We start from the raw sequence: 16,238 nt of genomic DNA, 5'->3' as shown, positions 1-16,238 counted from the left end.
AGCTGAAGTGCTGCTCGACAGGTGGGTGTCGCAGTCAGCACTAACAGAACCAGAACTCACTACCAGTTCACCTTTGATGTCTGTCTTTGGGCTGCAGGAGGAAGTCGAAGCACCCGGAGGGAACCCACTTTAGACTCTGGGAGAACGACTCCACAAAGAACCGAGGACTTTATGCTGACAATGCTAACCATGACTCCGCCATGCTGCCTTTAAAGGCAACAAGTCCTTTTGAGACATTCATTTGTTTCTTAGGCCACTTAGCGACGGATTCCAAAGCAGTTTAGCTTCTCTAAATTGTCAAATCCTGACTGTACATATATAACACGAATATTTTTAACCATGAACACAGTTTGTCCACTGTTGTCGGGGTTTCACCTGGAATACATCGCATTCAAATAGATTTAGAATGTTTTTATTTATTTGAAAATTGCGTGTGCAGTTGACAAAGTTAATAGTTTACTGTGAAAAATGTCTGCAAACAAGAAAAAAAGAAGAATCAACAAGTTCCATATTTCAACACTACCTTATTTCTGATTATATCATATCGACTGTAAATTAAATGATCCTACTGGTTGGTTTTCACTTGTATCCCATAGTGTAGATTAACTACTAAAGATGCACTATTACCCAAGATGTAATCCACAAAGGCCCATTAGAGCAAAACTGGAGGCAAATATTAGAAATCTATCACAGACACGAGCTCTATCCGTTTATCTAATTCTACCCCTTCCATCTCTCCTTCATGTATTTGAACTTTCATTCTCTCCTCCATTTCCACAACAACCACAATAGTCTTCCTGTAATATTTTGACTCATTCCCTCCTTCCTCGTTACCTCTGTCTCCCTACCTGCTCGCTTACCCCCTCCGTTCAGAACTCCGTCACTTGTTCCATCCATTATTCATTATTCATGGCGGAGTCACAGTCGGCATTAAAGGACCACGCAATATCACCACAGCAACAACGCAGCAGCAGCAACAGCCGCATTGGATCATGGGAAACTGGGTCACATCCCAGGAGTGGGGGGGTGTTGGGGCGGGGGGGGGGGGCAGCAGAGGGAGGTTGCTGTAGATCACATGTCCATGCATAGACACTTGATGGATGTCCTACAAAGCAGGAGGACGGGACAGGAAGGGCACATTTAGTATTTATAGTAGTTTAACAGTAATTTAATGTCATCTGAACAAATGCAAAAAAGTTACTATGGACCACTGAGAAAACACACACTATAGATTACTGTCCACCATGTGAAGTAAGTTCAGACACTGTCAACAATTGTGTGTGTTTGCAAAAAAAAAAAGAGAAAATTTTAATCCAGAAAGATTTCATTTCAGTTCTTCTCAGAACAAACATATTGGGAGGGAACACACACATTTGAGAGTTCAAGAAAAATGACGGCAGTAATTTTCCATGCTGATAAACATATTGAACTGTCATGAGATATTTGTGTTCTGTCAGCTGAGATTTAATGTCGTTGGAAAGTTGCTCATGAGGGCACCATGGAAGCTCGAGTTAGCCCCTCACTTAAATCTGTCAGAAAAGGAAGTTTTCAAAACCAGCTCAAAGTTACGCTCCGGTTGACATCCGTGTAATACAGTGGGATAAAAGATGCAAAAGCGTCGTCAACGTTCCTTAAAATACATGTCAAAAACTGCCTCTTCACTTTCACACCTATTGATTCCACGAGAAACCGATTTCGGTGAATAGATATGAGCGGAAACAGCACTTTAAAGTATTAACAAGGCCACTCTATTGATCATGACCAATCTGCCTCCCACCAGCCGCTCGATGATGAACAATAAAGACCTAGAAGCAAAAGCAAATGGATATTCATTCACTATTACACTGCAGATGAGTCATCCCGAGAATCATCACACCGGAGCCGCTGACTGGATGTCAGGTGGGCCTGAATGATGAAATGTGAAAATAAAAGGAGCTTCTTTCAGATACTGAGCTGCAGTTTCTTTTGCGCAACCCACATATCAATTATCTCAAAGCTGCACTAGATTGCATGTTTCCGACAAGCAGTCAAGTAGCCATTTAAATTCACGTCCGACCAGAGTCATAATATATTTAGTGAGGTGCATTTTTGTGGTGAATAATTTGGGATTCCAGTGAGAGGCCAGAAAATTCATATATAGAAGTCAAAAACGGTCAAATACGCAAATGATAAATTCTAATTGAAATGATTAATGTATAAAATTTTGTTAGAAATTGTGGTTTTCATTCATTCTTCAAGCTGGAACAGAAGATTCATACAGTCACCATGGTTTCAAGCTGGACGTCCAAGATTAATGTCATCAACACAGCGCCCCACCAAATGTTGAATATGTTCACAATCTCCCCTTCTGTTCCTTGAGCCACATGAGGCATGAACAGATTTTTGGACTGTGTTATGACCCAAACTCGAATCATATCCCAGTTCTGTTTTTGTGGAATGCACAGTCAAATCCAGGTGGACACGAGAGAAGTTTCATGAAATTCATGGAAAAGTTTCCTGAGATTTTGTATTTACTGAAGTCAAAACACAAAATAAATAATCTAAATGTTCTTAATATGATCAAAAAGTCTTTGCAGACCCTCCTTTGTCTGTCTATTGTTAGTATACTGAGTATACTGTATCACACAAACACACCAACAATCTGTCACATGTTTCCAGCAAGGAAGAACATGGAAACGTCTGTTTCTATGGGAACCCAGCCCTTTGAAGATGATGCCACACACACACACACACACACACACACACACACACACACACACACACACACACACACACACACACACCCTCTCCAGGACCCCACATCATAGTGACATGCATTATCAGCAGCCTGGGTTTCATCCCAGGATATATATGCCCATGTGAACCATCTCCATGTATGTGTGTGTGTATGTGTGTGTGCGCACGGTGGCCAGATCCCAGACCAGATGGCGAAATGTCAGTGAGTACCGCACCAGCACAACTGCGAGTTCTCCCAAACAGAACAAGTACACACTGCAACACGGCGTCACCTATTAATTCAGTCAGGCTGAGCCGTCTGCACTGGATGGGATCTCAAATACTTCACTTCTTGTCTTTAGTTTCTGGACAGTCAGAAGGTTTTCACACACAGGAGCGTGACTGCTGGACAATTAACCATCACAGAGAATTTAACACTGAGATTTTTTTCCTTATAGCAGTTTTTGTACCTTTTTTGTCCTCCAGCTTTCAGAAATCAAATGAGGTTGTGCAATAGAGGATCACTGACAGGTGGTTTGCTTTACTCATCTCCCTGTACACACCAGGCTTTTATGGCTGGTTAAATATTAGTCTGGATTGATGAAGACACACACACACACACACACACACACACACACACACACACACACACACACACACACACACACACACACACACACACACACACACACACACACACACACACACACACACACAGAACACATTACATTAACACAGGTCATGCTTTCATTACCTTCGTTGCCATGACTCTCATGTTTACAGTATATGACATTTGGTGTGTGTGTGTACAGTATATACACACCTACGATGACACACAACAGCCTCACATCAGCCAGGTTCATTTAATGTAAAATAAAGGGCAGAACCAGCACAGCCTCTACTTCCTGGAATCTCCACGTTGTCTCCACGTGTTGCGTCTGTGTGCTCCCCTCTTGTATTCCCATGGTCTCTCTCTCTCTCTCTCTCTCTCTCTCTCTCTCTCTCTCTCTCTCTCTCTCTCTCTCTCTCTCTCTCTCTCTCTCTCTCTCTCTCTCTCTCTCTCTCTCTCTGTGTGTGTGTGTGTGTGTGTGTGTGTGTGTGTGTGTATATATATATATATATATATATATATATATATATATATATATATATATATATATATATATATAAACTTATTTTTAAACCCTTTGCAGTACAAACTGGTTTCTCATTGCAAAGCCTAACCCTTTTTTGCTTTTTCTCTAAAAAATATTCGTTGATTTCATGTTTGTCCTGCAGTTCCAAAAGTTTCTTAATATGGAGAATCAAAATGTACAAAATTCTTGAAAATTTTTGTTAGATTTTGGATGCTTAATGAACTTTTGTGTACTCCCTTGATGTAAGAAATGACCTGTTATTAGAAATACCTCTTTTTTGGTTCCACTACCCCTCTAACAAAAACTGGGCCTCAGTGGCATTTTCACCCCTCAAAAAACCACACCAATGGAAGTTGTGAGAAACCATCTTGACCTTTGACTTCATTGATATTTCCAACTTTCTTCCAGTTTTGGTATGTACAGCTTATTTGAGGTTCATTCTGTGGGATTTCAATGGAAAAGAAAAAAGGAAAGTTCCAACATTTACCAAACAACTTAACTTGACAGAAATTTTTTTTAAAATTGTATCACTAATATGTGTTATTATGGGTTTATAATCCGCTGGAGTGGAGCTTCCATTCTCGACCAGGAACAGGAAACACAATAGGAGGGTTAACTGCAGTAACGGCGGTATGATGGCGATGTTTTGACCTTATATGAAGCCATTAAGACCGCCATCGCTCCCTGTGGTAAGGTAAGAACTTTGAGCTCCAGTGATGGACAGAGGCATTACTCTGTCTTTCTCTGTGTGCTCGGTGGGAGCAGTAATGTGGGTCGATGTGAAGCAGAGGTGGACACTTTTAGCTCGGTAAAAATATCCACTTCCATCTCTCCCTCTGCCTTTTTCTCACTCATGCCTTTACGAATGGTGCATCTGGGGCTTGACGTAAACATGCCTCAGCTTTCCAGAAAAAAAAAAAAAAAGGAATCATAATCTTTGTCCCAGCATCAGGAAAACTTTATTTTAGTTTCATACGGCTCATTTGAAATTTGCCAGATTATTGCAATGCAGCGTCGCATGAATCCACAAGCACGTCCGCTGACTATAAATGTCCTCCCGCACAAACACACACACGCAAACATAGCATTGAAATCAAAGTGGTCTGACAGTTTCAGCATAAATACGTGCCATAAGATGAGGTAGTTCCAAAAATCTGCTTAGAAATTATGGTATTCATGCTTGGGACAGTGAACTCTCAAAACCACAAATGGTGTTTTTAGGTTCGACCAGCAGTCACACATACATGTAAAGGCAGATACATAAAAGCCACAGCGTTTGTGTAGAAAGAGGAGAGGCCAGGAGATTTGTGTGGAAATCTCCCTATCTTTATCACCAAAATGGGACTATTAAAAAGCAAGGGAGGAGAGCAGAGGGAAGAGGAAATGGTGTGGTAATGAATGTGGTGCCACAGCTGCCATCATTTAGAGTCTTTATCTTTCACTTTTATTAGGTGGAGGAGAAGAGCGAGGGAGGAGTGGGCAGGCTAGGTAAAGGGTGAGTGGGGGAGAGACCAACTAGACAACAAGAACTACCTTTTTTTTTGTACTTATTAACTATTTCAATTGTAAATTATAGTGATTCTAATGGAATGCTTCATTCAGCCTTACCTTGCATCTAAAAGTGAAGTTACAAAATTGATTCTTTTTCATAGTCGGTCAAATTCAAACTGGAAAAATCACATCAGTGACAAACGCGAGCTAAGATGATCAGTCAATGCACTTAAATTAGTTCAGCTTTAGTGATCCAGAAGCGTTTTTATGTTTCCTGTAACATACAAACCACGAGCCATTATCTCTTACATGTGGCTTTTAGTTTGTGAATTCGATGCAGCTAATTGCTAATTGCGCTCTCTTGAAATGATTGACCTTATGCATTTGCCAGTGATCCTAGGTTGAAGCCAACACCAGGAACACTCCAACTGTTCTTGTCCTTGTCAGCAGGCTTAAATGCAAGGACATATGAAAACCCATAACCATATTATATGTCTTGCATGGATGGATGGATGAAAAGGGTAACCCTCTCTGCCCTTATGTTTAGGGCTAAAAATATACCGATATATGATGACTGGATATTTCCTTGATGTTTAAAGTTGATTTTCCATCACATTGGAGACTTGTAGCAATGGAGAAGAGATAAAAAATGGCACCTAAATGTGGAACCAATGGATCACAAACCAGACATCTCTGTGGTGTAGTAACTTTAGGGTTGGAAATCTGTCATGTCTCCAACAGAGATGGTACGGAGGGTGTTCATTGTTTCATATAGGATCTGAAAGGGGGAACAGCACTCATAATCTACACGTAATGACCCCCAGGCTGCAGCATGGTCAGAACCTGTTGTACTGTAGAAAGCTTGCACGAGATTTCAAGTTTCTCATCTGTGCAGAGGGGATTGCTAGTGCATATAAAACAAAAAACAAAAAAAAAGATACAGCAGTGAATCATACACAACACTCACTGTCACACTTGCTCGGTCCATTGATGAATCCACATACACACCACCAGACACACACCTACAACCTTATCCGGATGTGTTGCGAGTGGCTGCATTCCACTGTGGCTATTCAGAGGTGCACAAACACAAGTCACCGCAAGAAAACACAGACCGACATGGTTTAGATAAGTGAACCTACAGATAGATGCTGATCGTTCCTCTCCATCTATAAATAGACGCTCCCTAGTTACGGGTAGAGTGGCACCCGATGGAACAGCATGTTAACTTGATCCTCTGCAGTAGAAGAAGTGACATGTCAGCTGGGACCGCTCCAGGTTTTTCAAGACCTTCGAGGTCTATTTTAATACAACGCACTAGTTTGCTGAGGTATTTCTTTAATAGAACATATGTTTAGCATCCCTGCAGCCAAGTAGTTACAGAAGTCATGCAATAAAGTAAATGTATAGTTGAAGGTGGTCAGAATCAGTATGTGTGTATCTGGAGGAATCGACTCCTGGTTAAATTGATAGAAAACTTTATGCATTCAAGAGCATTTCTAAAAATGCATGGATCCCTCATTAATATATAATTGGGTTAGGTTGATGGTTTGCATTCATAATTGCAAGCGACCTGCTGCTAGCTGTTATCTGAACGCATCTGCTTGAGTCACTCAGAATCGAGTCTGTGAAATGAACATAAACTTGTTATTTGGCTGCTACTGATGTTGGACATTCATATTCGCACGGCCCACAAGAGTTCACCTACCGGAAAAACAGCCATCAGTCATTTTTGGAACAAATTAACAAATATTTTTTATATAAAAATAAGAAAGGCGTAAAGACCAGATGGGTATACTACATCTCAAAGGTGATTAATTGACTCAAAGGTGCTCGTTTCACAAGCTCTCTGCACAGCCCGCGGCTACCCCATCTATTGCTAAACACCCTGTCATACACTGCTGACACACACACTCACAAGCGCGCACACACAATTCTTATCACAGAGAATTACGCAGCAAAGAACAACCATGAAACGCTTTTTTCATGAATGACAAGTAAAAATGGCCGACAGTGTGGAAAATATATGCAGACACACACGCAGAATCACCACATTATCACGGAACTCAATCGCTTTGAATCCTATTATCATTATTGCTTATGGGATTTGGTGTTGTAGGCTCGTGTTTGTGTGTGTGTGTGTGTGTGTGTGTGTGTGTGTGTGTGTGTGTGTGTGTGTGTGTGTGTGTGTGTGTGTGTGTGTGTGTGTGTGTGTGTGTGTGTGTGTGTGTGTGTGTGCACCTCCCCATCAATCAGTGTCTAATCAGGTGCATTGATTATCTAATAGCTTGATTATGAAAACATTATTCTCTCGATCTGATCGTATCCATATCGATCTGATTTGGTGGAGGAATGAAAGAAGGGCACTGGGGGTGAAAGCGATTAAGCACCAAATATGAGAGGAGTCAAACTACCAGGGATTGAGACTCATTCTGTTTCTAAGAACTTCATTTAGTTGTAACAATTTAAACAAAAACGTTCCTGAACTGTGCGACAAACATTTGTTTCCTGAGAGAAAAGACCTCATCATCCTTTGGTTCCCACCCTTCTTTCTTCTTTAAACCAAGGACAGATGAGGAGCATCACTACGGTTACCATATCCATGACAACCTCTCCAGCTGCTATTATTGGGCAGGTTGTCAAGGAAACGGAGCTGCACATTATGGGATGCAGACGAAAATAGAAATCTTGTACTGGAAGCAATACAACAGATCTCTGCTATTACATAAGAAAGATGTGCGCCCATCTAGCGAGGATGGGGGGGTGGGGGTAATTTTTAAAAATTCAGGTTTGATCACATGCAGAGTGCCACCAGGACGCCGAGCCAAAGCCACGATGCAGCTGTTTTTGAAGAGAAGAAATAAAGTCAAAGAGGACATTAAAAAATTAAACCTTTAATCATTACATTGTGCAGCGTGACAAAGGTTGATTCTTCTTCTGTTGTCTGAATCACCGTGGATGTGAACAATATGATGACAACAACAAAGAGACTCTGGAAAATGAACCAGCGGGTAGGAAATATCGATTTAGGATGCCTTGGATTTAATCAAACATGATAAAAGAGCTGAAGAAAGTCTATTTTAAAGTGAATGCATCTAGCAAATTGCAAATTCACTTTCTGTCAGCTTTGGGGGAAAAAACTCTAAATCCGATGGTTTCATGATGGGACAACTGTGAGACACGTGTGTGGGTTTGAATCTGAGAATCACATTTTATTATAAACCAAAAGGAACTTATCTAGAGGTATCAATTATTCTATTATTTTTAGGAAAAAAAATTCCCTGAACAAACTTATAACACATGCACAGTAGTAAAATAAGTACATGTAGACCCTGATTTATGTGGATCACACATTTGACAATCAATGTCTTCCCTTAACTGGCTCAGACTCAGAGACATGCCTTAACATCAATCAGAATGACTTCTGTGTGGGATTTTTTTAACTACTTGTTAATCCCACATGTATGCACACAAAAAAAAACTACACACATGCACTCACACACTCAAGATACATGGTTCAACGAGATATTTAAGCCTTTGGTCCATCTGTACACAGCTTCCTGTGTGTTAGAAGCTTATAAAATTAATTGAACACAGCTGTATCGTGTGTGTCTGTGTGTGTGTGTGGGTGTATGTGTGTGTGTGTGTGCGTGCGTGAGTGTGTGTGTGTGTGTGTGTGTGTGTGTATGTGTGGCGCAGCATATGGTTTCAAACCAGAAAAAAAGAAACTGCATCGAAATTGTCCTCATTGTACTGATAGCAACAAACAGACAGTGGGGCTAAAAACTATGAATTAAGGTACAATAACCTTTGCAATTGTTAAATTTCATAATTTACCTTATGTAGCTACAGGAAAGTAGCTCTTGACACCCATAAGTCCTGTTGCAATGTGTTACAATCCTAAATGACTGTGGGAAACAGCTGAATGTGGCTTTTGAGCTTTTCAGTTTTCAAGCACTTGTATTCATTAATATTTGCTGACATGAGAACCGGCACTCACACACACGCACACACACACACAAATACCAATCTGAAAACCGTAGTACGGCCTAAGATACCAAGTACGACTAAATGTGGCAGATGCGACGCGGCCTCACAGAGATTAGTGTCTTCTCACACCAATACAATAGGATACATCTGCAAGCTGGCAAACACATGCAAATGCCCACATAATGCACAGATATGTGCAATAATTCTGATTTATACAGCGCTATGAGTGACTAGTGATGTGTGCAGGGTTTGCTCTGACGTCTCCACCAAATGTCAGCTTCTCTCCTAATCGCCATTCACCCCATGCCTCTTCTTCACATTCACATGTCTCACAGCATCTCCCAGAAGATACATAGCAGCAAATCACTCTATATGTTTCATGTACAGACTGCAGACCAAATAGAATACAACTTAAGATGATGCATTTGGAAACTCAGGTGTAAGACCACAGCAGCAAAACTCAAAATGCTCTCAACGCCTCCAAGGCCAGACTTTAACCAGCTTTATTGCGCCATGCAGTGAGTAGATTTAACTGTAAAACAACTTGAACTTGGGGGGTTACTCACCAGGTTGGAGTTGGTGGCGTTCGAGTCATCCTCAGGAAACGGGATGTAGACGGCTAAGGCCACACAGTTGGCAAATATGGTCATCAGAATGATGATCTCGAAAGGTCTGAGAGGAGGGTTAAGGGATATATGAGACTGTCGTGACATTTAGACTCTTCCTGGGTCTGTCATGATGCACTGAATCTCTGATTTGTTCCAAACTGTAATTCTGATCATGTGTTGTGTGACAGTTTCAGGGGAAACCATGCAGTTCTGTCCATGCCAACCACATCTTAGATGGGGTCAGTAACCGACTCTGACATCTGGCCTCACCAAATAAAGGATGCCCTCACATCATTGTACTTGTTAAACAAAGATGTATTTTTAAACAGATTCTTACATAAGCTGGAATATACAGTATATATACAGTATATATATACACAAATAGAGTGCATGAGTAGTGTACACAGTACCACAGATCAAAGTTGAGTTTGGCTTTTTGTTAACAGTGAGGCGTATCAAGTCACTTAGGAACCTCTTTGTGTGCACAAGGCGGGGGTTAGGAAGACAGCACATGCCCTAATATGGGCGCGATGAGGAGCAAGCCTGTCGCGTGGAAGACGGGATGTGGATGGAGGAAGAGTGAGGGTGAACAGGAATGAGAAAGAGGAGAGACATTTTATATGGAATGGTCCTTGAGAGGGGAGTAACCTCATTATTTTTGGCCGGAGAGAGAGAGAGAGAGAGTGAGGAAGGATGAAGAACGGAAGGTGAGGAAGAGAAGGAGGGAATGTGAAGGAGAGATAAAGAAGGTCTGGCTTTCATCAACACAATTACTAGCTGTCACTGCTGTCACCTCCCTCCACCTCCTTTTCCTCCATCTCCAACTCTTTTCTCCCGTTCTTTCTTTAGTCTCTTCCTTCTTCCTGATTGGCTGCGTGACAAATGGGCCTAGAATTTGTATTATAAAGCAAACAACGTGGATCTGATGAGTCGCGCTGTCAGAAGCTGGAACCCAGAAGAAGAACTGACGCTCATGCTCGACAGGTCACATGGAAGCAGGATTTCAAGACTTTGGAAAAATGTTAAATCATCTGCTAGACCAAATCCATCACAGGTGGGGGGTTGTTTAGGGAGGGGGGATGCAGATTAACCAGCGACAACTGATCACGGTTGGCTGGAGCAAATGTTAGAGTTACACTAAGAAGAATTTTGCAGGAAGTCAACTTTATTGACTATCTGTGTGGTGGAAAGTTTTTTAGGTAGAAAAAAAAGCAAGAAAGGAAAAAAAATATCTAAATGTTTTTGTTTTGTTTGGATAAAATATTAATCCTTGGACATCACTGAACACAAGATCACTCAGGCCATTCATCTTTGGGACCACAATCACTCATTAAAACATATTCCAGACATGTGGAGGCCTACAGAAAAAAAGGCTGTGAGTAATTCTGGGTTCTTGACCCGTAATATTTAAAAGCCCTTGAGGTCTGCTTCTATCAACATGACAAGAACAAACAAAAACTACTGTTTTCCGTTATGTTGGAGGGGAAATACACTCGGAGGAAATTCTAGGGATCTGAAACACCAAATATTTAAATGATGCGCTCCATATTAATCAGGAGAACAATATTAAAAATCTCATCTTAATAGCAGTGGGGCAGAGAAATATTAGCAGGAAGGATTTTAGCCAAAAAGTTAATTAGACGGACTGACTGTGAGACAGCTAGAAAAAAAAGAAGAAAAAAAAACCTGTAATGAATTGAAATCAGCTCCCGGTTAGCTCAGCAGGTTTTCGTGGCTGACACCGTGTAGAATGAGTTCTGAATTTTTAACAGGATAAATATATGCGATTAAGACAAACTGTCACACCGGAATGGCAGCAACACACACACACACACACACACACACACACACACACACGCACACTCTCACACACACACTGCATTCAACAGCCGTTTAACATAAACACTACATGCATCTGCACAGTAGCACAGATAAGCTCTTAAACTGACAAACCCTAATAAGAAAACAGGGATATGCAGCGCCGATGTTATCCAGGAGAGCAAACTCTACACTCGTCTGTGTTGAGCTGAGGATTATTGTGTACTTTCTCCACTGAGTTGAGAATGCATTAAAATAGTGCAAACACACACACGCACACACACACACACACACACACACACACACACACACACACACACACACACACACACACACCTTCCTCTCCTTGTCTCTCCACACTGACCTTGCAGCGTTCAAGTCAGGCTTGAATCTGTAATTACACTTCACATGAGTTGAGCTGTATGTCAGCGGCGTTAAAAAGTGCCCGTTCTCCCATCTACTCTAAACATGTGTTTGCACACATGTGTGTATGTGTGTTGGTGTGTGTGTGTGTGTATGCAAGCTCAGACAGGGCCCCGTCGACCTGTTGAGAGCGGCAGCACCGGCTGTTGTCATGGTAACAGAGGGGGAGGAGAGGAAGATTTCGGATCGCTGTCTCTCGAGGATGAGGTACTGACAGAATACAGGATTCACACACAAACACGCACACACACACAGAATAGAATGAAATAGCGCGTGAATTCATAGCTGCACACACACACACACACACACACACACACACACACACACACACACACACACACACACACAAACACACACACACACCACAAACAATTGCTGCTGCACATGCTTACTTCCTGGTCTCTTTCTCTAAACACACCCCTTTAAAGTCCATCATTTCTCCATCTCACTCATCTCATTCCCCAAATTCTCTCTCTGTAACTCTGCCTCTCTCTTCCTTTCCCTCAGAGCCCTTTAAATGAATGGTGCTGGGAATTGTGGGTAATGATCTGAACGTTCATCAGTCATTGGGTAAGACTGTTCCAAATGACCCTGAGGGATTACGCGTGGCCTTTTCCATTCATTTTCTTTTTTTAACAACACAAGCACAGCTGGACGGGGTATCTTGAGATCTGCTGTCGACATTGTGACTTTTAATAATTACTATAAATACAAAAGGTAATCAGAAGCATCATTTGCAATCGCTGAATTGCACATAGGGACACGACGCACGCTTCGAAAGGGGAGGCCGCTCCCATGGGAAATTTAGATTTATTTTTAAGGGAAAACGTTTATTGTTTGACTCCTAGGCATGAAAAAAAAAAACCAACATTCACTGAAACAAACCATTAAAACGAATCATTGTCGAAATAGAAGCAAACAGTAGTTTAGTGGTTCTTTGAATAATACACACATTTTTAACAACATGACCGAGGATTAGACAAGAATATATTACTGGATATTCAATTGAATGTCTCCTACTAACATAAGAACACTGGATACAGAAAATCTATGACATATAAAAAATTTAATCAAGATTAGGAGTCAGTTTGAGGATCAAAAAGAGATTTGATTTAAAATTTTTACCAGTAACCTGAATGTATGACATCAAATACGACCAATTTTTTTCTTTACGTTTCTGATTCATTACGTTTCTTCATCCCTTTTCAGACACACACCTGGAAGTACACACTATACACACCTCCTATTTCCTCTCCGTTCCCTTCTCTCTCCTTCCCTCATGATCCCCCCATCCCATCTTCCCCATGCTCATTAATTGCCTTTCCAATGCTCTGTCATTTTTCTTGTTTACCTTTCGATCTCACCCCTCCCTTCCCCGCCACCCTTTCCCAACATCTCTCCGGTCGACATCGACGTCCTGCCCACATTCCTGCCTTTCTCATTTCTCCCATTCCTCTCCTTCCTCTCCTCCTCTTCCTCTCAGGACAAAGTACGACTGCGCTTTTGCGGCATTTCTTACTCTCCTATTATAGTTCACTTTGACTGTGACACCGACCATTTCTGTCCCTCTCCCCTTTCTCCCTCTACCTCACCCTGGGGGTAAAACCAAGTCATTATGTTCCACAGCTTAAAATACAGAGCAAATCCAGAAGAGAGAGGAAGAGTAGAAAGGAAGGACGGATGGAGCAGCAGAACCAGCAGGAAAAAAGGGATTTAAATGGACACAGGGAGGGAGAGACAGATAATAAATGAAGGGGGAAGGTGGGAGAAGCAAAGGGGGAACAAAGGCTTAGATGGACCTGGGGGGGAAAGAGGATGAACACAGCTGGAAAGAGCTGGGGGACATACATGTGGCTGGGGAGAGGTGTGAAAAAGGGATGAAAATGACACAATCTGTTTTATCCTCCTGTGAGAAAGGAATGTAAGATGAAAGAGGCAAAAGAGAAGGACGGTCAGAGGAAGGGAACGCAGGATTAAGAGGAGTGAGAAGAGAGCAGGAAATCACAGCGAAATGACGGACAGAAATAATAAAGAACAAAAAAAGGGATCAAGGTGCATTCTTTTGCATCTCGATCGCCCTCCTGTCCATCCATTTATCCATTATCCACCCATCCCTTTAATAATGGAGGGGGATATACGAGAGATATGGATTTACAAATCTTTACCTGTATCTGTTTGGGTCATTTTGGGTTTTTGAAGACTTTCATTTTCAATATGATCATATTTTTATATTGTATTATATTATATATTAATATGTTCATCATATTTATAACAATTACAAATCTATTCTGTGGTTGCAGCTGTGTCACACTTTTTCACGCCTCAAATTTTTTGGAAATGTGACAGATGTTGGACAGGTTTCCTTCAAGATATTGTAAAATGAAAGTGAATGATTTCAGATGGTCGTGCATTTCCTGGTTAGCTCAAGGATACTTCCATTCTACGATGCTGATGCAGGCCCTGCGGATGGGGTTCTTGAGCGTGAGACAGAGCAGGGCACGAGGCGGCCTCGTGGCGGTTGTTGTTGTCTGTTTCTTGGGCTTCGAAGTGTAATGTTGTCTCTTCCTTTGGGTCGAGCTGGCCGTGGAGATGGGCCCGCCGCCTCCCGAACCAAGCCCCGCCCCTCCACTGGATGAGGCGTTGCCCATCATCTTCGCCTGCCGCGCGGCGTCGATGGCCGCCTGCCAGCTCAGGGCCGCCCCCGGCGTGGGGATGTGCTCTGGGGCAAGGCCCACAACGCCCACCCCACGGTTGACCCCGCCCCCTCCTCCATCACGGTCGCCGTGGCTGCCGCCGCCCCCGCTGTGCTCATTGGTCAGGCCTGGGGGAGCGGGGCGAGGAAGGGGAGGAGGGGGAGAGTAGTCGGAGCCTGGAGCAAAGAGAAAAAGGAAAGAGTTAGTAGAGAACATTAGTTAGCCATCGACACGCTTTAACACACAGTCTCTTCTACTTTTTTTGGATTGGTAGTTTATTTTGGAGACTTTGAGTCTGTTTGAATCGTCGACACTTCAGATCATCGGCCCAGAAACTGAATCATCTCCCTGTTGAATAGACCAGTGACTAATATTACCATTTGTCAAGGAGTAGACAGCGCAGCCCAAAGGAGCTAAAGGTGTGCTGTTTGGCTCCCCAACATATTGTGTAGAATATTTTATCTATTCGCTTTGTGTTCACGCTCAAGTTTATATCTTAATCATCCCATTCATTCCAAACATTTTTTTTACAAACCAAAAGCTAACATCTTCAAGATTTTACAATAAAGTTAGCAGAAGAGTCCCAAAGTCAGAGATTACACATACAACAGTCAACATTTAACTACAGATAAGGAATTATGTAATAGAATGAAGAGAAACAAGAGTTGGAATAATCTCAGTTAGATTACATCGTTATATCACTCAGATGAATTGAAGGAATAAGACTGTCAGTAAAAGTACTATAAGAGAGAAAGCGGATTATCCTCACTGTATGCCTAGCCAGATTAAAGACAGTTATTCCACACTCTCCACATCCGTCTTTCATCCGAACAAGGATTCCACAAACGCTCTCACCCTGAAGTGCATTATTCCATTCTGTGAAATTATACTCGGGTTTATTCTCTGCGCTTGTGGGAAAACCTTTTTAGTTCTGACACTAAAATGTTACGGGTAGAGATACGATCAAACCATCCCAACCAAACAGCTTCAAGGTCTTCATACTGAGATTTTTATGAATAATCTGTTAATTTTTTATTATGTGCACATCTTGCATACAGTAATATGGAGGACAGTCAAGCACAGATTGTTTCGTGCTCTCCCAAGCTAAGCAATTTGGATTTTTCCAGCATGCACACAAGTCAGATTCCTGCATTGATCCTTTTCTTTTTGCTAATTCTTTGATTTCAAATTGATTTTCTCTGGACATTAGTTGTCATTCTAGATCACATGCAAATACTACATTTTGTTGTTACATGACACTTTTAATGAACCTTTTTCATCCTCTAGCGATGGCTTTACTAATAAATAATTTCCTGAGTTTATTCAAGCGACGGCTGACTTACAGGAGCTAATCATCAAAGGTC

At 41.8% G+C, this 16,238-nt stretch overlaps 1 protein-coding gene across 1 annotated transcript in view; it reads right to left on the bottom strand.

Moving 5' to 3' along the window:
• cacna1c (calcium channel, voltage-dependent, L type, alpha 1C subunit) overlaps positions 1-16,238 on the bottom strand; it is a 153,064-nt gene that overhangs the window by 86,219 nt on the left and 50,607 nt on the right. Inside the window, exons 2-3 of the mRNA XM_068306657.1 lie at positions 14,615-15,050; positions 9,899-10,004 (exon numbers count right to left, since the gene is read on the bottom strand). Of these exons, the coding sequence (XP_068162758.1) occupies positions 9,899-10,004; positions 14,615-15,050 (542 nt within the window). The remainder of the gene's footprint in view (positions 1-9,898; positions 10,005-14,614; positions 15,051-16,238) is intronic.

The sequence above is a fragment of the Antennarius striatus genome, chromosome 22, assembly GCF_040054535.1.
Source record: "Antennarius striatus isolate MH-2024 chromosome 22, ASM4005453v1, whole genome shotgun sequence".
Classification (NCBI taxonomy): Eukaryota; Metazoa; Chordata; class Actinopteri; order Lophiiformes; family Antennariidae; genus Antennarius; species Antennarius striatus.
This window is presented reverse-complemented; position numbering and strand designations above follow the sequence as displayed.